This window comes from Mustela nigripes, chromosome 3 (genome assembly GCF_022355385.1).
Source record: "Mustela nigripes isolate SB6536 chromosome 3, MUSNIG.SB6536, whole genome shotgun sequence".
Taxonomy (NCBI): domain Eukaryota; kingdom Metazoa; phylum Chordata; class Mammalia; order Carnivora; family Mustelidae; genus Mustela; species Mustela nigripes.
In genome coordinates, this window is record NC_081559.1 from 172103156 (window position 1) to 172128696 (window position 25541).

At 31.9% G+C, this 25541-nt stretch overlaps 1 protein-coding gene across 1 annotated transcript in view; it reads right to left on the bottom strand.

The window, feature by feature from the left end:
- Nucleotides 1–25541, bottom strand: part of LOC132014588 (CUB and sushi domain-containing protein 3-like) — an 809760-nt gene that overhangs the window by 267018 nt on the left and 517201 nt on the right. Inside the window, exon 7 of the mRNA XM_059395524.1 lies at nt 10337–10424. Coding sequence (XP_059251507.1) covers nt 10337–10424 — 88 coding nt within the window. The remainder of the gene's footprint in view (nt 1–10336; nt 10425–25541) is intronic.

Here is a 25541-nt window from a genome sequence, read left to right on the forward strand (position 1 = left end):
AGCTTCAATAATCGTGAATTTCTTTTTTTTAAGTCTTTATTATTTTCATTTTTCAGAGATTAGGATCTTTATTTTTAACTTTTAATAAACTGGACTAGTGTTTCCTCTAAAACAAACATACATTACTACAAGTGAAAGAGTATGGAATTTGGAATTCAATTAAGTTCATTTAAAGCCTTTTATTTTCCCCAAAGATCTGTTTTCTCTTTAATAAAAACAGAATGACATCAAATCATACTGCTATAGCAAAGAACTAGTTATCTAATGTTACAAAATTGTCTGGTAAAGTACTTGGGCTAAAGTAGAGCTCAAGAATGACCGGTTACCTTTCCCCTCGTAATTTTAGTATGATTTTTCAAATGCACTCAGATTTCAAAATCTTTATTCTTTCCCCAAATCCTGCAACCCTTTGATTCTACTTCTTCAATCTCATTAATTGATTCCTTTCAATTCTCATTGCCTTTATCTTTCTTTACACCCTAAAAATTTCTCATCTGAGCAACAGCAATAGCTTCCTATTCTACTACAAGATGTATTACACTTAGCTTTCAGGTAAAGATTTTTATTGCATAGCTACTGCTATATTACCCTTGATAAAAAACTTGGATCGCCCAGACATGTGGGTGGCTCAGTCAGTTAAGCATCCTACTCTTGATTTTGGCTCAGGTCATGATGGTTCATGAGATCAAGCTCCATGTTGGAGATTGGGATTCAGACCCCAGCTTGGGGAATGCTTGGGATTCATTTTCTCTCTCTCCCTTCCCTAAACCTCAACATGCTGTCTCTCTCTGAAAGAAAAAAAAATAATTGAATCTCTTCATAGCTCATGGAATTAAGAATACATATAATATCAATTATTACATACAGAAATACCATAGCTTAAAAACACTTTCACAACTATTATTTTTCTGCTCATTAAAATATTATATGGGTTGCGGTACCTGGGTGGCTCAGTCCATTAAGTCTCAGACTATTGGTTTTGGCTCAGGTCATAGTCTCATGCATAAATTAAAAAATCATTTTAATAAAATATACATGGTATATTCCCATTTTGCTAATGAGTAAACTTGTATGCCAGAAGATTGTGTGCTTAGCTGTAATAAAGTTAGCCCTCAAATTACAAGCTTATGGCTTGTAATTTGGTGCTCTTTTCCTTTTGTTTATACATTTGCATTCTAGCATTTAAGTTCCTTCTTAATACAGTGCAAACCTAACTTTCTGACATTATATTCCAATTCTGCCATATTGTGTTACAGAATGCTAGACGTGCCTCTTACAGAAAATAGATCATTTTAGTTGTATGAAGTGTATTTTTAAAAAGAGATTTTTTTTTTTAAAAAGCTACTATTCTCTTAAAATAACCAGTTGCTTAAGGCAAACTGTTCTTCCAAATGCCTCTACCCTTTATCAGCTCAGCAATACAGCACATGCTATTCTCTCTTTCTAGAACGTGATCCTGCCAATCTTTCCCTGTAAGAATCCTATCCATTCTTCAGGTGGATTTTCATCTTCCTTATTTTCTCATAATTTATATCCGTGTTCTCTTGGCTCATATAACTTAAATGTATTCACTTGTGGGCTTTCTCATATCACCATACTAGAATTTATTCTATCTCTTGAAGACAGATACCATCTTATAATTTTTTTCATCACCTAGCCAAAATTAGTTTAGATGCTTAAGAGAAGATTGCTGAGTAAACCTGCACTGCAAACTTCCTCTCATATTATATTTTAAGACTAATGCAACTAAGACTTGTACTGTTGTCCATAAGGGAAGATGTTTCTGGCATCTTTCAGTTTGAAAAGACATATTACCTAGGTCTGAAAACAAAGAGTATGCAAGCATAAATTTGCTATTGTTTCTTGGATCCCAGATTGCCCAGAACAATATTACCATAGTAAAACTAGTTCCTATAAAAAATGTATTTTAAGATATATAAATATGTAGAAGAAATAGTGGGACTAGAATTTTAAAATTACTTCAATTGTGTTATCTAATCTAATAGGATATTTAGAAAAATGTGATTTATAAAAATACTCAACATGGTTAGTGAGTCTAAAAAGAAAACAAGTAACGAAAATCGCAAGACTTAGCATTTATACTGTGCACACTTTCTGAGGAACTTAGCACTTTATCTATACTTCGTCTACTTTATTTTCATGGTCTCATTACTGGAGGGGAGAAACAAGCTGTTTTTGCAGTGTTATGATAAAAACACTAAAAAGAAAAGGTGATGCAAGAAATAGTTACAGGCCACAAATAATTTAAATTGTGGTAATCTTTCATGAAATACAGTTTAAAATACACATATTTAGAAATACATTAAAATATTCCAACTGTAAAATAATCTTTATTGAATAAAATTATTTACAGGTAAGGCAAGTATCTTGGTTTGTGCAATGTGGGAATACTTGATGTATACTAATTCTTAATCTATAAAAATGGGATTTCATGTATTTTATGCCACACATTATTAAATTACATTTTTTGAAAAGTTAAATTATGATAAAATGAATTATTAAAAATGCCTTCTGGTGCCATTATTAATGATCAAAAAACATAAAATCAAAATTCAATGTCAGATCTGTCAGATTTTCCCATGCTGCATTTGAATAGTTATTCAGATTTAATATTTATAACTTCCATAGCAAAACACTTTTTTTATTGAGTGGATGTGATTTTTATCAAATAAAATTCCATTATTATGATGGAAATGCTATGTGAACTAGACAAAGTGAAACAAGTGATTTGACCTTAATATGAGATGGATTATGCAATGAAATAAATTGAGGATAAGAGAAAAAAATAAATAAAACACAAGAAGAGATATCTGAATAAAAAGAAGCTTTTTTGTTTTAAAAATATGGATACCATAAGAGACAGGCAAGAAATTTGGGCTAGGGGAAAGAAGGAAAAGTTCTATTAAATCACTGATAAACCAAACATAAAAAAGGACTTATATGTGATGCAGACTGAACTAGCATTTTCTTTATAAAAGGCTCTTTGTAGAATTATTACTTTCAACTGCATTTCTCCATAGTTAATCCATAAGGAAGTTCTGTTGATTCTATTTCCAAAGATATTCTATGCCCAATACTCTCCATTTCAATTAAAACCTTCCTTGAGAGTTTAAGTTCAAGACCATGAAGTTGGAAGATCCTGAACTCATTTCCTTCCAAGGACACACTGAGTCTACAGCTACGAATGGAACAATTTCCTCCTTAAAAAAAAAAAAAAAACAACAAACCTAAAGGCTGACTAAGTGACCACTACACACCATGCAAACAAGAAGAAATCCACATCAAAGGGTACAAGAAGTTGGGAAACAATCTCACAATAAATCCTAGCCCTTGCGCAGCAACACACAATGGGGAAGAAACTCAAAACCCAGAGTTTTTCCCTGAGGATCAAAGAATTTGAACCTTACATCAGGCACCCCATTTTTAACACATGCACTTGGGAGATGAGGCCCGACACAACATCTAACTTTGATAACTATTAGGACTTGGGTCTTGAGACTCTCAAGACTGTAGCAATTTGAGAGGTAGCTCTTAAAGGTCGCAACTGCCCCGATTCACCTGCCCCAAGGCCCAGTTCAGAAGCAGTTACTGGTGACCAGACTTAAAGTGAAAAAGGCTCACTTACTATATTAAAGTATCAGCCTGAGGAACAGGCATCTAATTTAACACATACATCTATCCTCTGGATATATCCTTTGGACAAAGCCTGGCAGGGGCCATCTTCACAGTCTCCTTTTGCTGTGCTCCAGAGCACTAGTATTTCTCAGAAGGGAGCTTTTATAGGTATCTGTCACCCTTACTTTTGTGATTATCATCCAGGGGATACTTCTTAACTGCCTTGCTCTAGAGACTAAGAGAATTTGCATTTCTGGCCCCATGAGACTATAATGGTGCCACCCAGAAATAAGTTTACAACCCTGTCTGGCACCCCCATATTGTAACTGCTGCCAGGGGACATCTCTACATCATCTGATTCTTACGGTCAGTGGGATTTTCCTCGGTGGGTCCCACAGGACTACAACCAATGGGGAAAGTGTTCCTAAACAGCTACCACAGCAATGCACAGCAAGAGACAACTGAAACAGGTCTTTCTGTGAAGGAGGCCAATTACCTAACCATCACAACTGTGCGCAGAGGGGCTTGCTCTTACTTAAACACACATTTGGGAGCTCACTATAATCCTTTCCAGAAACTTTGGAGGTCATGTGTGATCTTTGTCCTCACCCTCTGCCATGCTACAGGGCACTAGAGTCTCCTGGAGGGGACTTTCACATACATTTAGTGCTCTGTTTTTTATTTTTGGTGTCCAGGTTTTATGGCTACCACCAATGGTACACTCTTTGATTGCCTGGCTCTCTGGTAGCTAAGGTGGAAGGTAGTTTTATTACTGAGTCTATAGGACTTTGGCAATCAGAAAAACATTTCTTGGCAGGTTACCACCCCCAGGCACTGTGCAAACAGTGGAATGAGGCACAACCCCTAGCCTTTCTGTAAAGAACTCTACCTCTTCTGGAGCTATGGTCGCAGGGGAGAGCTTTGGGTTTGGCCCACATCTGCTGGTCTGTGGAACTGATCTCAGGGAACACAGGCTATGGACACCATCTTAATACAAACTCTCAACAAAGTAGGTACAAATGAAGCGTACCTCAACATAATAAAAGCCTGACAAGCCTGAAACTAATATGACATTCAACAGTCAAAAGTTGAAAGTGTTTCTTCTAGGATCAGGAACAAGACAAGGATGCCCACTCTTGACACTTCTATTTATCATCATATTGTAAATCCCAGGCAGAACAGTTAGGCAAACAAACAAACAAAAAACCATATATATATATATATATATATATATATATATATATATATACATACATACAAATTGAAAGAAGTAGAACTGTTAGTAGAACAGTAGAACAAATAGAAAGAAGTAGATCTGTTACTATTAGCAGATGGTATAAAATCATATAAAGGAAACCCAAAACACCCCATTAATAAACTGCTAGACTAATAAACAAATTCAGTAATTTTGTAGGATGCACCAATAACAAACTATAAGAAAAAATAGAGAAAACAATTCCATTTACAATTGCATCCAAAAAATAGCTAGAAAAAAATTTAACCAAGGATGTGAAAGACCTGTATATTGAAAACTACCAGACAATGATGAAAGAAAGCAAGGACTATAGAACTGCCCCCATTATTCTTCTGCTTTATGTAATTTGATGATCCAGAGCCATTACCTACCTGAAGTGTCTCTTCATGCTGTTTCAATTTTTTTCAACCTCTGTCACTCCAGTGAAATCACTCTTGTCTATAATCTTCATGCTGACAAATTTAAGACAGTCTTCTCTCCTCTCATTCTGTTTTTCAATAGCATCCAACACTCCTCAACCTCTTTTCAAGAACTTCCTTCTTTTGTTTCACTCCTATTCCTCTCACCACTCATATGCATGATTTGATAGCATCTTGTATTCCATCATATCCTCAAATAGCATCAGTCTTTGGGACTAAGTCATAGATTGTCTCATCTTTCTATAAAGTTTAAATGATGTCATCTATATCATTCTGTTTTAATATTCTTTATAGCATCTACATTCTGATGGTCCTTGACTATCTCTGAATTTCAAATATGTTCAACTACAAACTTAGCATATCTGTGTGGAAAACTTTGTCATTTAAAGTTTAAAATCTCAAAAGTGAACTCATAAATTTCCTCCTCAAAACTCGGGACTTCTAACATAAATGATTTTTTTTTTAATTTTATTTATTTGAGAGAGAGCATGAGTAGAGGAGAGGGGCAGAGGGAGAGGAAGAAGCAGACTCCCTACTGAACAGGAGCCAATGTGGGGCTCAATCCCAGAATTTTGGGATCATGCCTTGAACCAAAGGCAGGTGCTTAACTGACTGAGCCATCCAGGTATCCCCACACTTAATTAAATATTATCATGTACTCCATTCTCATGTTAGTTAAGCCCAGAAAATTAGGGATCACCTTTTATTTTTCTTACTTTCCATAACAAATTGTCATTGGATACTAAAAATTGTGTATCTTTAAAGGATATCCTGAGTTTGTCTAGTTCACTGACATCACCATACCTCATCTTCACCATCTTACTCCTAGACCACTCCAATCATCTTCTAACTAAAACCTCTGTTTTCTTCATTCTCTCTATCAGAAGTATAAAGCATGATATACTGAAAATATAAGATCTACTGAAAATATAAATGAGATCACTTCACTCTCACAATTCTTTGTAGTTTCCTATTACATGTAGATGAGTTAAAGTAGCCTGGGAGTGACCATGGTGACCCAGAGAGGTCTTGCTCAGTCTAATAAGAATAGGCATTAATTGGTTCCAGTAGCTATTTCCATGAAGGTACATTAGTTTCTGTTGGCAGATATAACAAGGAAATACAAAAATCTTTGTGAGTGTCTGTGTGCGTGTGTGTGTGTGTGTGTGTGTGTGTGTAATCTCCTAATTTTTAAATGTTGGCTCTCAATTTTTTCAAAACACTGTGAGCTTAAAATAAAACATATCTTCAGTCCAGATTAGGCTGAATGGCTGCCAGTTTGCTTCCTCAGCAGAAAAGATCTGGTTTTTCCTTATTTCCTCCACTTCATTTTATGCTTTTCTCCCATTTATATTCTATAATTTAGATGATCTTTATTTTCCTGGAATATCTCATCAGGCTATTCCTCCATGTGCGGCTCTTACTTTCTTATAGTCTAGATGCAAAAAATTCTTGTACCAGTGAGAGTGGGACCTTCTTAAAATGTGTGGGTTCCCCCTGACCCTTTTATTCTCTCATACAAAAGGTTGTTTTTTTTTCTTATTATATTTTTTGATTTCACAGTACTGTCCTAAATTTGTAATTACAACTGAATGTGACATTTAAACTTTTGCCTTTCCTGCATTAAATTTTCATATGGGAGCCATGCTCTATGTCTACTGGTGTGTGTTTTATTTGTTCCTTGTATAGAACCAGGAACATAATAATCAATATAAGTAGATAATGAATACATAATGGTCACTGGATTTCTCTTCCTCTCTATATAACATTTTAACCATCCTCTATAATATAGCTCAATGTTAACTTCCTATGACCCTTTCTCCTAGCTTCCAAAAATCCCTAGCCCCTCTGTATGTTTGCAACAGGATTTCATCAAGATCAAAAGCTTTTGCACAGCAAAGGAAACAGTTAACAAAATCAAAAGACAACTGACAGAATGGGAGAAGATATTTGCAAACGACATATCAGATAAAGGACTAGTGTCCAGAATCTATAAAGAACTTAGCAAACTCAACACCCAAAGAACGAATAATCCAATCAAGAAATGGGCAGAGGGCATGAACAGACATTTCTGCAAAGAAGACATCCAGATGGCCAACAGACACATGAAAAAGTGCTCCATATCACTCGACATTTCACACATTCTTAAATTATGATTATCTTTTAGTCTGTGAGCTTTTTTTTTTTTTTTCTGAAGATTTATTTATTTGAGAGGGAGAGAGAACACACAGGAGGGAGGGGAAGAGGGAGAGAGAGAATGTCAAGCAGACTGCCTGCTGAGTATGGAGCCTGACATGGTGCTGACCCTGAGACCTGAACTAAACTGAAATCAAGACTCCGCACTTAACCATCTGAACCACCCAGGGTCCCCTGACTGTAAGTTTCTTGGTGCCTAACATTCATCATGGTGCTTGAAATATGATTACAAAATAATCTTTTAACAGGATCCATGACACCTGAAGGTAATTTAGCTCACCATATTAAGTATATTTCCAGTAAAGCCATTTAATTTTGCAAAAAGTGGAACCAAGTAAATAGTCATAATGATTATTCTGTAACTCACATCATACTGTAAAAGCCACTTGCACAAATACTCTAAACACTTTGGAGCATAATGTAATATAGTAAATAAGTGGTCAGATTTTGGAATCAGGAAGTAATAAGTTCAAATTTCAGTTCTATCAAATTATTACCTAGTTAAACAGAGCTTTAGTTTTCTAATTTGTAAAGTGGGCATAGAATAATAAATACCATATAATATTTTATAATAAATTTTTAAAAGTGTAAAAAACACATAGTACATTGCTTATCACTTTGAAGTCTACAAAATACCACTTTTAATTATTGAAACTGAGAGATTTACTTGATTTTTAATAAAGTCAACTTATTAAGATCAGAGTTTGACTAGATATCAGGTCTTTTAAATATCTCATTAGTGTTTTTCTTCAAACATTTTCATATATATTAATTATGAGGCTGGTTAAATAAAGTTGTATAATTTTTTTTATAAAAATTACAATTGTATTTATGTTGAAAGTATACCATTTTTCTTCCTCTCCCTCTATAGTAAATGTAACTTTGGGTCATCTTGGAAGATCCTTGGGTTCAAAATTTCCATAGGTCTCTATTTTAAGAACTATCTACCCACCCCATCCCCCACAGGATATTCCTTAGTCCTTTATACAAATAATATAAAGGGGTAAAAATTCTAAATGTGTGTTAGGTGGACGTATAATCATTATCAATAATTTTATTAAAAATATATGTATTATGGATACCTTGTAAAACAAACATTTTTGAATGTAAATTATTGGTTAATATTTTACAGCATTTTTATATCTTTTATTTATAAAATGCTATAATAATCAGAGGTCTAAAATTTCAAGGTTTTAAAAAATATTGTTTGCCAGTTATGGAAATTAACACCTACCACATTATACTACATGTATTCTCTTGGTTGTATATTAAAATTAATTTTGAATTAATAACATAAATACTAAAAATGAAGGGGGAGAAACTGGAGTGGGAGATGAACCATGAAAGACTATGGACTCCGGGAAACAAACAGAGGGTTTTAGAAGGGAGAGGGTTTAGGGGATGGGGGCCTAGTGATGTATTAAGGAGGGCACGAATTGCATGGAACACTGGGTATTATACACAAACCATGACTCACGGAACACTACAACAAAAACTAATGATGTAATGTATGGTGACTAACACAACACAATTTAAAAAAATACTAAATACTAATTTTAAGATGGAGATACAACATATTACTTATGTCTACTTCTGAAAAATACTTATAAAATATTTATAGAACATTCCCAGGAAGGTTTCACAAGCAGTACCTCATTTGAAATCACCATTAGATGTGCTAAATTTGATTTACATGTTACAGAACAGAAAACTCAGGCAGACAGTGTAAGGACCTATTTAACCAGAGGCTTCCATTAAGGTTAAACAAGGTCAACAACCTTGTTTTAACCTTTAAACTTTCCCTGCTCCCCTTCCCCCAGGGGACTGACTTAAAAACAAGTCCAGGGAACCAGCCCCAGTTAACAAAGCCCAGACACAAGGGTGGGTCAGGCCAGGTGGAGACATCTGATCAGTGGGGGGTTGCATACTGTCTCCCTAGATACCATAGAGTATGGGCCCTGCCCTTTGGGAGCCTTTTGGGCACCAATTCTAACCAAGGCATAATAGGCTAGGTCAAATGTCTACTATAGGGTAAAGGGTAATTCAATTGGTCACCTAGCATCACTGTGAAGCTTTCTCTGTGTGTTACAATCTCATTGGCCACCTGTGTGTGGCCAGGCCCGACCCCATGGCCTTTTCCCTTAAAAGCTAGTCTGTGAAACAGAGAAGGGTCGCCTCTCTTGTAAAAGGTGCGGCCCGGAACATTCGGTCTGATTCTTGATGGTTGGCACGGAATAAAGCTTTGCTTGACCTTCGCTTTATATCAGTCTTGCTCCTTTAATCACAGACCCATTTTGGGGGGGACCTAACAACAGGATTCAGTTATTTACTTAAGATCAGACAACTATTAAGCAGAATTTGATCTCTAACTCATGTTTTTCAAATCCAAAGCTCATGATTTTTCACTTATTGTATGACAAGAAATTGTGCTTTGTTTTTTAAAGATTTTATTTACTTATTCATGGAAGACACAGAGAGAGAGAGGCAGGGACAGAGGCAGAGGGAGAAACCGGGTCCTTACTGAGCAAGGAGCCCAGTGTGGGACTTGATCCCAAGACCCTGGGATCATGACCTGACCGAAAGGCAGATGCTTAACCAACTGAGCCATCCATGCACACCAAGAAATTGATGGTTTAAACTCCAGAAAAATATCCTAATAAAATTGGTACACTAATCACTTTAAACTAATGATATGTTAATGGTAACAAATAAATAAAATATAGCTGCTATTATTTTAAATCACCCAGTCTTCATCCCCATATTATTGGTTATTTTTAAATTTTAAGTTAAACTTTGACAAAATAATAAAATAAACAATATAAAATATTACCTAAAGTCTGATCCAACTCTCTTCCCATTTTCTGGTTCTCCCGGGTCTGGGCATAGATTGGAAGCTGTTTTAATACCTCCCTCATTTACTGTAACAAAAGAAACAAAAAAGAAAGAATGAAAACATGATTAGAAAATCAAGGAAAATGTTAATTGAAAAATTTACATAAAATATATTCTTACATTTTTTATAATCACCGTTGTTTAAATGTAGAAAGATTAAATGTAGTTTTATAATCCAGTAATAAAGACAACGCATTTTTGCTATTAGTGGACCTGTAAGCTTGATGTTCATCTTCAATGACATACTATTCTGAATATTAACACATTAACAGTTAACACTTTATTTTTAATTACTACCAAATTGTGAAATCTCTGGAAATGCATTCCCAGGGTATCAGTGCCAGAATTTCCATTAATTACTGGCAATAAAGCAGTCACTACCAGCATGACAGTGTCACTTGGGTACCTACTATTTTTAAAGTTCAAATAAAAAAACAAGACCCTATGGGAAAAGTTTAAGATTGTTAGCACTTCCTATTTGACATATAATGAAGCACTGTGCTCTGTCAACTTAAAGTAAGACTATGGTTCCAATTACCAAATATGTCAATGAATTATGATATAATGCTGAAAACCAAAATAATGGCTTTTCCCTCTAGCAATATACATGATTATGTTTTACTTGACATTGTACACATTTCCAGTGGTTTCTCCAGAACACTCCGTTAATGAAAGATTTATTAATATTTTCAATGAATGGATCACAGTGTGTAACTAAATCTTCAAGACAGATATCTTAATGGGAAGAACTTTAAACCTGATAGTTCTGATATAATGAGTGATATTATTTTATAAATTCAGTCTCTTATTGAACTAAAGAGAAGCTGCTATTTTGCTTTTCATCAACTTGTTTTTTGAGAAGAGAACAGGAGCTGAGCGGTAATTTCACAGAGAAAAAATCTAAATTCTGTAATGTTTCTCAACCTACACTGTGGATCAGAGCCACTTGTAGAACTTTCTTTAAAGAATGAAGATGAGTATTTTACCTCTAGATATACTAATACAATTAACTCTAGGGCAGGACACTGGGCATCAGTTCTGTGTTTAGTTTGTTTAGCTGTAACTCTTAAGGTGATTCTAAGGCAAAGTCAATGCTGAGTACTGCTGGATGCCTGCATCATTTAGTTCAGATTGATAAATATATTCAAACTGATTTATCAGACACGTATCGGATAATGTCCCAACAGTCATAATTCTGGTAAAATCATATTTTCAATTATATATGAAATTTTGCATTTGTGCCCTTTATTCTATAAAAATCCCTTTTCTAAATATCTCCAGCCAATATCCTTATTGACAACTGTATTCCATATAGAACAAAAAATCTGCAAAATTATGATACTTTTCTTTTTCTTGCTCTGCTGACTAGTTTCATTCCTCTTTACCTCTCTGGGTTGCTTTTTGTTTGTTTTCTTTTTTTGGTGTTTTTGTTTTTGCTTTGCCCATTCTCTTTCTTTTGACCACTCTTTTACTTGTTATTGGACAAATGCAAAGACCTACAGTTCTCCATATCTTATATTTCCCTATGGCTTGAAGAAATCACCTCTTTGCTAACAAGTTCCAATATATTGTTCTGTCATTTTCTCCAAGATCCTTTCTCGCTCCTACAATGATCTACTACTAGGTAATCCCACCAAATTTCCCATTGTTATCTCATGTTCATGCTTAGACCCAATGTAATCATTGATGTTTTTGTGCACTCCATTATTATTCACCTCTAATCCATCTTGAGGGGAACTAAAATTCTTCCAAAACCATTTTTTTTATTACTGTACAACTATCCTATGATTTGAGACTTTTACTACATCAGCTGTATTTCTCACTCGTCCACAATCCAAATCCAATGTGTTTCTCATTGTTCTGTAGTTTTACTAGTAAGCCATGATCACCCCTGCTTTATTTGTACTTCCTTCTTGTCTCCATGTTTGCCTTGTCTTCCTCCTTAGGTTTCAAAATTCTAACTAATTTTCAAGACTCAGTCCAAATCTCACTTTTTCCAAAATACAACCTCTAATTTTACCATATTATTCTAATTTCACATAGCACATAACATGGGAAATTTTGTTTAGTTTTAAAATTCTTTATGATATTATAAATTAGTAGTTTCACATTATTTAGTCATATATACAAAAAGAGTATATACTTGATAAAGGTAAGAGAAAAACATAATTATTTTTATATACTCACAATGCCTAGGTAGGGCGTAAAATTTCTCAGTTAATATACCCTAGTCATTTGATTATCAATAGCTGGTATGAATCAAGTACTTTCAAAGGGAAACACTGTCTTTCCTATTTTAAAATGTCTTCTGAACATGTTGTAGTTTATGTTGTTTAAATGGGATTTTTTGATAAGAAATAGAGATAAAGAAAAAAGTGGCATGACTTGAGCTTACCTACTTTATTTTACTACAATGTATATAAAACAGATTATAGGTATATAAAAGTGATCTGTGGATACATTATTAGAAAATGAAAATAATAAAAAAGCAATTTTTCCCCATTTCATAATCATTATTACCTCAAAAAGTTAGCCTGGGGTGAATATGAATTTTAACAATAGCTTATGCTTAACACCATACTATGTATCAGGAACTATTCTACATCCTTTACACAACCAACTTCATAACAATCTAAAAGTTGCTACTATTATTATACACTTCCCACAGCTAAGGAAACTTAAGGCATGAAGAGATTAAAAATGTTTCCACAGCCGTACTGTTAGTTAGTGTCTTAATATAGGTTTAAACCTTGGCAGTCTGACTCAAAAAATTCTACCCTTAAACCCTAAGCCCACTATCTTGTCCAGAAAGCTCAGCAAGGCAAAATGACATCACAAATTACAATTGAACACTCTTTACCAAATGTTTTATCTTAAAATGCAGAGCATATCTATAATTTTTATAATTTTTAATTAATTCTAGTCCTTATGCTTTTAATTATTAAATTATTTTTTGTCTGTCTGGAATTGTCCTTTAAACCACTGTTTTTGAGTATCTGCAATAGGGAAAGCCTTTCCAATTAAAAATGTAAATAAATGAAACAAGATGGGATTGGGAGGGAGACAAACCATAAGTGACTCTTAATCTCACAAAACAAACTGAGGGTTGCCGGGGGGAGGGGGTTTGGGAGAAGGGGGTGGGATTATGGACATTGGGGAGGGTATGTGCTTTGGTGAGTGCTGTGAAGTGTGTAAACCTGGTGATTCACAGACCTGTACCCCTGGGGATAAAAATATATGTTTATAAAAAAATAAAAAATTAAAAAAAAAAAAAAAGGAATCTAAAGAAGCACAAAAAAAAAAATGTAAATATAAGGGGACAGCTGTTACATGATACAGGTATTTAATATTCTTTGAAAATCTATACAACTTAAAAAATAAAGAACAAAGTGTGTAATATCTTGTTTTTCTGAAATATCAATATTTCATAACTGTCTATAGCTAGCAAAACCAAGATATTCAAATGAAGTTAGTAGTATTCATTCAGTAGTTGCTTTCACTACTTATGATGGTTAAGCAATTGGACAGATTTATCAATTTTACTTCTTTGAAGTTGAATAGTAATTTCCAAAGTGGTAAAAATATGAGTGTTCTTTAAATGTTTAATTACATGGACTGCCTACAGCCTCTTGAAAAGAGCATGACTATGGGGAATACTGTTTTTGCTCTGCTCTCTGAAGATACTATGTCCATTATCATCATTAATGAAACATGAGTTCTTTGCCCCACACAAAAGGGGATAAGAGAGGGGGAGGTACAGGATTAAAAAAAAACAAAAAACAAAAAACAAATGAACTGTAATTTCTTATAACACTGAAGTTACGGGCTTAAGGGTTTATATGGGTTTATAAATATGCTACAGGAACCTTCATTAATTTACCATATTATTACATGGTCTAGCATGAAAACATAAACTTAGTCAACATAAAGATATACGTATATGTCAAGAAATATTCATCTTTTACATGTATCAACTCATTTAATCTTCACAACAATCTTAAGTGTAGTTTATAATCAAGTTTTCTGAGATTTCTGATTGTATATGGCACATAATTTACTCCAAAAATAAAAACAAGTAGATTCTGGAAAGAAATCTCCTCCACATTACCTCAGCCAGTTGGTTACATTGCCACCTTTCTTAGACTCTTTTATATTAGTTTTAAAATTTTTATTCCACATTATGAAATACAGTGTTTTGGATCTTGTTCCAAACTCAAATATCATGGATGTTAACAGAGTGTTATTTTATACCATATATTCTACAAAGAATTACCTCTTAATTCACTTAGCTTCCCAATAAAATGTTGGTTCTTTACCATCTGAGACTTTATTTTATTCCCTCTTTTACCTTCTTGCTCTAGCATGGTGTTTCTTTGGAGAAGTAGCTCAAATAGAAATCATAGAATGGATGAATAACATGAAATGAATGAAAGCATGGATTTGAAGATAAAATAAAATTGAAAAAAAATGTATGGGAAACTCAGTTTCTTCATAATTCTACCTTAGTAGTCTAGAAGACCCTGGTAGAAAAGTTGGTAAGACTACTAGTTCACTAAGTTCAACATTTTAAAATATCCTTAAAAATGTTTTAATATTTAAAACTTAAAATCTATATTTTTCCCTTTATTGACAAATCTACACTTTTTGATGAAAAACAGGGATGAATAGAGGCTTTTGGAGGTCAGGTATCAAAGCTGGAAAAAGAATCTAAATTAGCATTTAAACAACCAAATGCTGCCCACAAACACTGCTGCAGCTTCCTGAATCTCTAATTAATTTGTTTCCTAGTTAAACTTTAAAGGTGCTACTGTGGGAAGACATGCTTTGGCAACTTGTATAGTTCATGTCCTCCTCACTTATGCTCACTTCTGGCAGTTCCAGTAACAGAATCGACTGCATTTTTTTAAAAATACAAGGTATTTTTCGTTGTGGTGGTTTTTTCATTTGAAAGGTTTATATAAGAATTATATCCTTTTAAAATTATTTGGCCCTGTATTGAATAAATGATATTAGAGAGAGGAAGACTCAAATGCTTACTTGTTAATAGATAAATAATAATGTTAAAAATAAAATAATATAATCCTTTTCTATAAACAACCATAGGGAATGTACTTTTGAAATGATGAACTATCTGATAAAAATGTAGTGAAATGAAATTTTATATAGTGCTGGTTTGTTATTTTGTGACTGTAAGAAATTGTTATTTTGTGACTTTAAGAGACATAATTTGTTTCTATTTGTGATTATTTATATTAAAAATAAAAATAAAAAAGCATAAGAATAGTTTTTATCTTTTACATAAGATATGATAGGTAAATGTATATTAAGTTTTTAAATTATGAAATAAATTAAGATTTTTCCTTCATGTTTAAATTTTTTTTGCTTCATTAACTTTTCTCCTGACAATTTTAAATCAAATATTCTTTAAATAAAATATTTTAAAAGAATTAGGTTTTTTGTGTAACAGGTACACTGTCACATCCAAATTTCTTTCTTGCTTACCTCCATAACTCTTATGCAAGAGCAATGAAAATGATAAATATGTCCACTAAGGCACTATACCAAATATAGACAATCACATGAATTCTAATGCCTTGATAAATCTTAGCCCATTTTAGTATAAATAGCCTGAATTTCCCAGGACATCTGAAAACTCAAAGCATGTAGGCTATAAAATAACATTTATATAGCCAAAATGAGCGAAAGGGCGAACCAGCATAGTTTGCAATTCTACTTAGAGTTCCAAAATAGACACAGTGGCTAGATAAAATATTAGAAAAAAAGGTAGTCAACCTAATATTTAAGTTTGCAAAGACAGCTTTTATCTTGTATTGACATGCTGAAATTTGGTTATGTCAGGATATTCGTCTGACAAAATATAAACAAAATTATTTATATTTTCTTTTATAGGAAGAATTTCCTTCCAAAATGTATCAAAAAATTTATATATGAGAAATTTACTATAACACTATTTTTCCTAAACACAGATATGTTTTTAACACCCAAAATGTAATAAAAATCATAATCATATAGCTAAGTACTTTGAAATGAACTGTTTAGTGCTTTGTAAAAGGTAACCTAATTTGATAAATGATTTCTTACTGATATCTGCGACTTTTAGCTCAGTATTTGCAAATTTAACAAAATGTAAAATCATATTTTAAAATTACGATACTTTAAAATGTTTGATAATATACAGGCTCTGAGTTTTTTTGACAGTTGATGTAATTGCTCAGTTTCTGACATTTACCATTATATATATAAGTCAATAAACATGAAGATAATATCCTTTTCCAATATAACCATAATGAATAATCTTTGTTAAAGAAAGAACTGTAAACTCATTTCATCAGATTATTTGGAATTGGATAATGCTAAAAATATATTCCTGTTAAAAATAACATACACTTATTATTATTCATAATAATCTTGTCATCAGTATATCATTTTAGCAGTCAGATGTTGTGACATTAATGGTTCCTTTCCAAATGTATTATATATACATATAATGAGAAATAAGGTAGAAAATTCCTACAAACTTCTATTGATTTATAATACATAAATGGCATAGCTCTCCTAAAAAATTTACTGTATGTTTGTTGACAATAGTAAATATGAATGTGCTAATTCATTGATTCTTAATTTGAGATTCGAGGATGAACTTCAGATGATATATAAAACCCTGAATATTAAGCAAAATTGTGTACTGGGGCAGCACATAAATATGTGTATTTCAGGCCATTTTGTGATTTTCAAGAGAAAACAAAAATTAATTCTATAGTTAACTAATTAATTTATAAAACACTTGACTTAAAGGGCATGGATAAGTTAATTCAAACAGAATATTAATTTTTTCTTAAATAAAAAATTGCTATAAAAAGAAACTTTTCCTTAGCAAAATAATTATGTTGAACAAAAATTCCTGTAAGAAATTACCAATTTAAGAAATTTCATTTTTTTGTATTCTCACATCCTAGAATTACAAAACAAGAATGCTATCCAACATGCTAGCTCAATGAGAGTATTTCCATCTGAAACAGTCTCAGCTTGGAAGTTTACCACATTAATCCGATAACTCAATATACATTTAAATACAAGAAAATATTTAATAGTAATCATGCATGTTATATAGATATTAATGCAGTTAATTTGGTAAATACAGGAACATTTTTATAAAACACACACAAACAACACAGACACCACAAACTTCACTCTTGCACTAGAGAAAGTAACAAAAAAGGAGTACACTCACAGATAGAAAACTTGTTGCTGTTGTCTTTCCCTGGAAACAATTTAAATCCTCTAGATTTAAAATCTATGGCCTTTTTCACTAGTTAAGAAAACAAACAAAAACATGTATCAGGATATACAATTTTAAAATAAAATTCAAGTTAACAAATTTTGTTAGCATTGAATTATGCAAGTTAAAAGAAACTGCTTTCTTAAGACTGATGTAGGGTACCCAGAAGAAAATAAAAAAGAAAATGCAGCAATATAATCACTAAGTAGTAAAATACCAAGCAGTAGTGAAGGATTTTAAAAGTTCTATAGGGAGAACCCTGCATATATGTGTGGATATGTTTTTAAATATTATGCAAGTTTTTATATGAGAGCAAAACATTAACACTTTATATAACTTGAATTCATCAAATTTTATGGAAAAATTAAAGTGTAAAATTAAAAATACTGAATGGGAAGAATTTAATGAACAAGATTCTTAAACTAATATATTTTTTAGGTAATTTAGCCTAAGTGAAATATTAGGACACACTTAAGAAAATGGTATTGGAGAAATTTCAGATACATTTTAGTATTTCTGCCAATAACTCTTTCCTTTCAAAGTCATGGCTTTTGACATCATGGTCTATAAAGTTTATAAAAGTGAATTACAACTCTTTGGGTTTCATCTAAAATAACTTGCTATTGTTTTTGATATTATGATATTGAAAGCAAATATCATAAGAGGCTGGTCTATTTCACGGTACACTGTATTAAAATAGATATGACTCGATTTACCTAAAATATAAATATAGATTCACTGAAGTAACTGAAATATTGTTCAGGTATTTTAGATGAAAGAAAATAAGTATTTTTTTTATAAAAATTGCTGGATTAACTAGAGTTGCTATGTACTTTTTAAAAATGATAAACAATAATGACACCAAGTGAAATAAAGGAAATCTATTCAATTGAAAACCCCAGCAATTAAAAAAAATGCAACCTGATTTTATGAGATATTTAAATATCAATTATTTTCTTTTAAAAACCAGCATGAACAATAATGCAAGAGACACATTTAACTTCTTCAATTACAATTTAGAAAGCTTTAAATATTGATTTTTATAAGATTTTATAAGGCTAGATAACTTTAGGCAATTAGGTTTTGTTCATGCCATGAACTGGAAAAAAGCAATATTGGTTTTTGTTAGATAGTTTAAATTAATCATTTCACTAATTCTTACTTGCTATTTTACTCACTTAGTTCATATCATGGGTATTTTATTGGTTTTAGAAAATTTTATGTGATTCATTTCTTATTAATACCTCAAAAGTAGAAAGGTAGAGACAGGGTCTGATGATTTGCTAGAATATATAATTACAGACTATTTATTTCAACTATGTTTAAAAAAAAGGAGGAAATTACTGTTGGAGTAGGATTTAAGAGACCCGATTCTTAGAATTATTAGTTGTTGTGTTTTTCACAAGAATATGTCTTTTTACCTCAGCCTTTTCTCTTAAAATAAAAACCTAAGACTAGACAGCTCAGTCACTCTTCATAGTTCTGAGATTATCAGCAAAATAATGACCACCTCTGTCTCTCAAGTTGTGCTGTTGTAAGTCTCTTCTACTCTTTCCTCATGGTAAACCAGAGTTTAATTCTACTGGAGTATTCAACTGCTCTAAAGATAGCTCTGCCACTTTGTGAATTTTCCTTAAATTTCCTTAAATTCTTTCCTTAAAATGCTGTCCTTAAATTCTTCTTAATAAAATAAGCATTTTATATTTGAGGCATATTTTTGGATAATCCCAATTAAACATGGATTATAAATAGGAATTCTACCTCGACTTTCCTTTGCACTCTAAAATTTGACTTCAATTATTACAGATGAGCCTGAAGATTTTATGGTAGTTTTAACATAAATCTGGACTTTTTTTAAGGAATAAAGAAAAGTAAATGAAAAATGGGTAAACCCAAAGGCCAAAATTGAAGAAAAGCCCAGAAAGTAAAAAAGAGCTCAATTCTGTAATGTGTAACTGGGAATAAAGAATGTTGAAAACTATAGAGAGGTGTGTGTGTGTGTGTGTGTGTGTGTGTGTGTGTGTAATATTTATGTAAGGTGCTTCCATTTAGACTATGTGGTTGAACAATACCTAAATAGCTAATCACCTCAGACAAAAGAGTTTTAAATAGTTTCCTGATTCTAAAGAGACGCAACTTTATTATTATTGTTATTTTCTCTCTTAAGCATCTATTTTTCAATTTAAATTGAAGAAAAAAATCTGTCTTTTAAAAAAAATATGTTGTAATACAGATGCAGAAGAGGGAAGGCCAGGGGAATATCCATTTTACAGGAGAAAAAGGAGTGTATGGAAAATAATATAAAATTTTAATTTACAAAAAACTTTATGTTAAGCAGTAAACATATACTTTAGATCTTTTTATGATTTCAATAAAAAGAACACAAATGTATATCTCTTTAGAAAAAAATTAAAGGATAAATATTGCAAGTACCAATTACAAGACCTACTCTAAATTATGTATCAGTGAAATATTAAATCGAAAGCTTATGCCATAAAATATAGATTTTATTATGTATTACAAGGTAGATGTATTAAATAACAACATACCATTAAGCAACAAGTGCTTCTATTAACCACATTTAACTTATTATAAAATTAACCTGATCTTTTTAACAGGTATATCTCAGTAATAAGCATGTGAAATTTATTTTATCATAGAAATAAACTAAAATATGTTGTCTATAAATACAGGTTAAAAAAAGTGTTAAATGATTGTGTGCTGTTTGTGTCAACTCCTTTCCCTGATCTTCTCAAAGGCAGAAATAGCATTTTTTTCATGTGGAGCGTCTGAGTGTATGACTGAATGAACACATGCAATACTGTAAATCTTGGCTCATTTAAAGATATTTGGTTGGATTTCCTTTATTAATCATAAATCAGAAGGAAAAAAGTGATAAAAGAATGAATGTTCAAGTAGAAGTAGTTTCATATATAAAGCTATTTTTGAATATATAAAACTATGTATGTTCTAATATTTTTTTAAAAGTCCATTAAATGCAAGACATGTAGACATGTGCAGAAATATCTGTTTCCTTCTGCTTTCCACATACTAACCAGTTTTGTTAACTTTTTATTTATTGCTTTTTTAATTTTACTTGTGCTTTATTTAGCATAAGGGAAATAATTTATAATATGGAAAAAGTCTGGAGAAAGGACTATTATTGGGCAACAATCAAATCCACAATCCACCTTTTTTTTTTTTCTTTTGTTAGTTGTAAGCCCTGGACACTAAAAAAAAAAAAAAAAAAAAAAAAAAAAAAAATTTTGTTTATGTGATCTTTGTTAAAGTACTTTTAAACCACTGTAGGGGATTAACACTGCAGTATTTTTCAGATCGATTATTATTCTGTTATCTTCAAAATCAATTGGAATTCTAAAATGCATTTTAAAACTTACAAAAAATGGCAACTGATGTTTCTTAAAACTCGTGTAACTTCCATGTTTAACTGTTCCCGCGATCACTAAACTTATGAAACTTGAAGTCATAAGACATCTCCTGGCTTCAAGTTCCTTATTTGAAAATTAATAGCCTCCTTACTACATAATCACAAAAGTCATATGCCTGCATTTTTATACTCTTTCATTGCTACATATATATAGTATGCAATTTTGCAGAACTATGACCTTTGGAGAAGAAAAGAAGACACATGTATTGTTAGGGAGAAGATAATTTTTTCATTGGAAAAATATTTCAGATTTCTAAGAGACTTTAGTAGAAGAACAATGGCATTATTCACTGTTCCCTTCCATTTTCTACCTAGATTATATTCTAAAACAATAATAAAAAATAAAACAAATGCCACATTCTGTTCATGTTATAATCTTCCAAATGTATAGTATTTATTTTGGTCATTATTTATATTGCAAGTTTCAGTAGCTGCATTATAAACCTGTGATTAAGTAGTAGTTCTTTGGAAAAGTAAATCCTTTCTTTTGAGAAAGTGAGTCAGTCTATCTTATTGTTTGGGGGGGTCAGTTTTGCCTCATTTTAGCTTTTCAAGTGCACAATAATGCCTTTCTTTTCTAGTGTGCTTTATATCATTACACTTGGATGTATAATTCTTCTTATTTTGATGTATAACTCTTCTTATTTTGAATTAATTACAATCATATCTTTATCTTTACACAATAAGTAAGTTACACTAATAAAATAATTTCCTTTAGGTTTTGTTTTAGTTATTAATACTAATATATGCATGGGTTGTTTGATTTAGAGATGATAGCACATCTCACCATTGACAGTAGATTCATTTACCTGGGTATAAAGAAATATAATCAGTCATTGGCTAGGAATTTTATTACAGGTCATTATCGTGTTATAGAATGGTGTGCTATTTGTAGTCTATCACAGGGGTAGGAGATGGGAGACCTGTGTACTAGTCCCAAAAGACATGGGATAAGTTATTTAACTTCTCTATTCACTTCTAAGAGATTTGTTCATTTATTCTCAAGTATTTAGGTGTAGAATTTGGACCAAAGGGAGAAGAAAGACTGATATAATTGGAATACTTGATTCTATCCCAAATTTAAAATACATAGAGAGCTAAAAGAAGTATCAAACTGTGTTAAGAGGATGCATTTTTGTTTGTTTGTTTTGTTTGAAGGAAGTGCTAGCTCCATGTAACTGACCTAAGCACATTAAAATTTAATACCCATTCTCTACATCCTATACTGGCAGAACAAAACACTTCTTTGGGACATATTTAGCATGAAGGAGGCTAATCAGTGGCTTCTTCCACATCATCCTTGGAAGAAGAAATATCAAGAATCTATGCTGACACTGGAGTACAAGCTAGGCAGTATTCTTAGAGCGTCTCCTTAACCATCTTTCATATAAGGTTTACCCCTCGACTCAAATATCTGAGAATAAAATTTTGCATTATAAACATGTTTGTAGTATAGCTTTTAAAAATGATTGGAAGTATTTTGCAATTAGATCATGTTTCTCGATTCCAGACTAAAAAGGATAACAGAAATTCAGCCAAATATTGTAAGTGGCTTCTGAATCTTTGTGAAAAGTATTCTATTTCACAATATGTTAAAAGGAGAGAAATGATACTGGACGCCATTTAATGAAAAAGGCAGTGGTACAACTAAATATGTTCAAAAACACTGAAAAGGCCATTTATAGAGACTTACATATTAGGCATATGTAAGAGTCAAAATATTCTCAAGTTTAAAATGATGGAATTAAATCAATTAAAAGTAGTAAGAAATGATATATATGCAATTCTGAAATTATTTAAAAATCTAAAACATTATCCCTTTTAAAATTCCTAGAAATAAGTAATAGGTTCAGATACTCTAATTTTTTTTAAAGCCATAAACTTTGATTTATGCTATCAAGCAAGTTTGTGCCTAGCAGGGAATCTTGTGTTTCGAGTATATAAACATAAAACTATGTGTTGTCCAATTTTTAGCTGAAAGAAAATTTACAATTATATATTGTACCACTATACTTAAATTCTACAACAAATTTCAGGTATCAGAACACACCAAGAGTTTAATAAATGTTAGTTATTCTTATCATTGTTAATACCAGTTATAATTTTAAGATCTAATCAGTTTCAGAGGCTAATGCAATTAGGGCTGCAATATACTAAAAATTTCCAACGATTCTGGGTCACGTCTTTTTCACTGTGTACAGATATGGTATATAAATATATAAGCTAAATCATCTACTTTCCCTGGATTTCTAAATATATCTAGATGTCTAGATATATCTCTATCTATATCCATATCTATATCTGTATCTATATCTACCATCCCTAAACCCTTTGGCCAAAATAGTAAATTTTGGCCAAATTTTAAATACTAAATTGTAAATTTAGTAAAGATATATAGAAACGTCCTTAGACATGCAATCATACTAGTTTTTATGAACATACGTATCATTATTCAGCATATTTTAAGGCATTCTTGTAACAGGCCCATTTTCACTTTTACAAAAGAAGATTCTGAAGCTATAAGGTCTTAAAGTTTTAATGAGATCAATCTAGACCCTAAATCTTTGAAATCTTATTTTTCAATCATTTTAGATTGAGAAACAAGTGCCTTATTATTTTTTTTTTTTAACTTGGGAAACCAACAGAGTGACTAGAGTGGAAAGGAGCCATCATACTTTATGAAATCAATTTCTTAATTTTCACAAGTCTGAATTAATTTTGTTGCTTTATATTTGAGATAATAGATGACCAAATACTTGAAAAATCACACAACTAATTATACGATAGAGACTCTAAAGTTTGTGCAGGGGCTTTCTTTCCTCCCAGAAATGGAACAAATTCAGGAATCTAAAACACTTATGTAGATAACAGCAGATCCACCCGCAATGCTTGGCTTAACAGGTCTTGCAGTTACAGCGTGCTGTGAAATGTCAGGATTAGAAGAAAAATATGAGATTTTTTATATTCTCTTTAGGGATTCTTATAATTGGCGTAATAAAAGTCACCATATGGGAAGAGTCACCATTGGTGTGGTTCACAGACATTTTTAAGACTTTTAAAACTGTCTTAGACTTTAATTGTTTTCATCCTTATTTTTCTGATAGCTTCAAATGAGCTTTTTAAATTATCTTTAGTTCTACAATTAAATATTAAGATCCACTCCATTCATTTTGCCAGGCCGTTTTTTGTTTTGATATATTCTTTTGAATAGAAATTATTTTCTAGTCATTTTGTAATTTCTGTTCTTTTTTCATAATTCTCATATTTTTACTAAGGAGAATTTCACTAAAAGTATAACATGAAAAATGATAACATTCTTTTTTTTTTTTTTAAGTATAATGCTTAGGACAGCCCTGTTTTTCACAAGAATGCCTTAGGGAATATGAGGATTAGGCAAAACTTCCCAAATAATCTCAACAACAACAAAAATATATACAACAGCAGGCTTATTAAAAACACAAAAAGCAAAAACAAAAAACTTTTTTATTCAAAATAAATGAAGTAATTTTTTGTCAAATATTTGTTTTATACTTGACATCAGAGATCACTATAACGCCTTCTAATACAAAACTAAGTGGCAAAAAAACAACTGCTTGAATAACAGTGACTACAGTTAATGAATATCATCAGATTGAGGCAGTGGAATATATTTGTCCACTACAAATTTCATTGGTATGTGGAATAATTTTAAATAAAAAATCCAGGAAAATATTATTATTCTAATAAGTAACAATATTTCCTCATCTCTCTTGTTTCAGATTATCATATTTTATCTAACTTCTTCACTGGAAGCCTCAGGGTCATTGCCTGGCTTCTGCTTAAAACAGACCTGTACCACTGGGGATAAAAATACATGTTTATAAAAAATAAAAAATTATATTAAAAAAAAAAAACAAGCATGGACGGGCTCTGATACTTGTATTTGATGCAGAGTTATACTACTAAACAAATGATGTTGAGGACAGCAAAGAACTGATCATAACCCATCTATGTTCTATATTGTCTACATACTTTTCCAGATCTATCTTTGTCCTTGTTCTTTGTGCAGAAGATTGATCTGAATAGGCTACATCCTGCCACATAAACTGTGGCATTGTCTAGAAGGACTGATGCTAACTAGAGACTTGTTTGAAAAGCAAACTACTAAGCCCTACCACAGACCTACTGAATTAGCCTTTATGGTTTAAGAAGATCCCCGGATGATTCTCCTACACATTTAAGTTTGTGAAACGCTAGATTCTAACAACGGGCTGCCTTGTTCTCTGGAGAATTCTACCAAGAGGGAGGAAGGGAGGGAAATGAGATCAGGATGATTCTGCAGGGTCTCTCACCATTACTTTGACTGGAGTTGACTAGGACCTTAACTCAAGCTCATCAGTTTTTTCATACCAGACT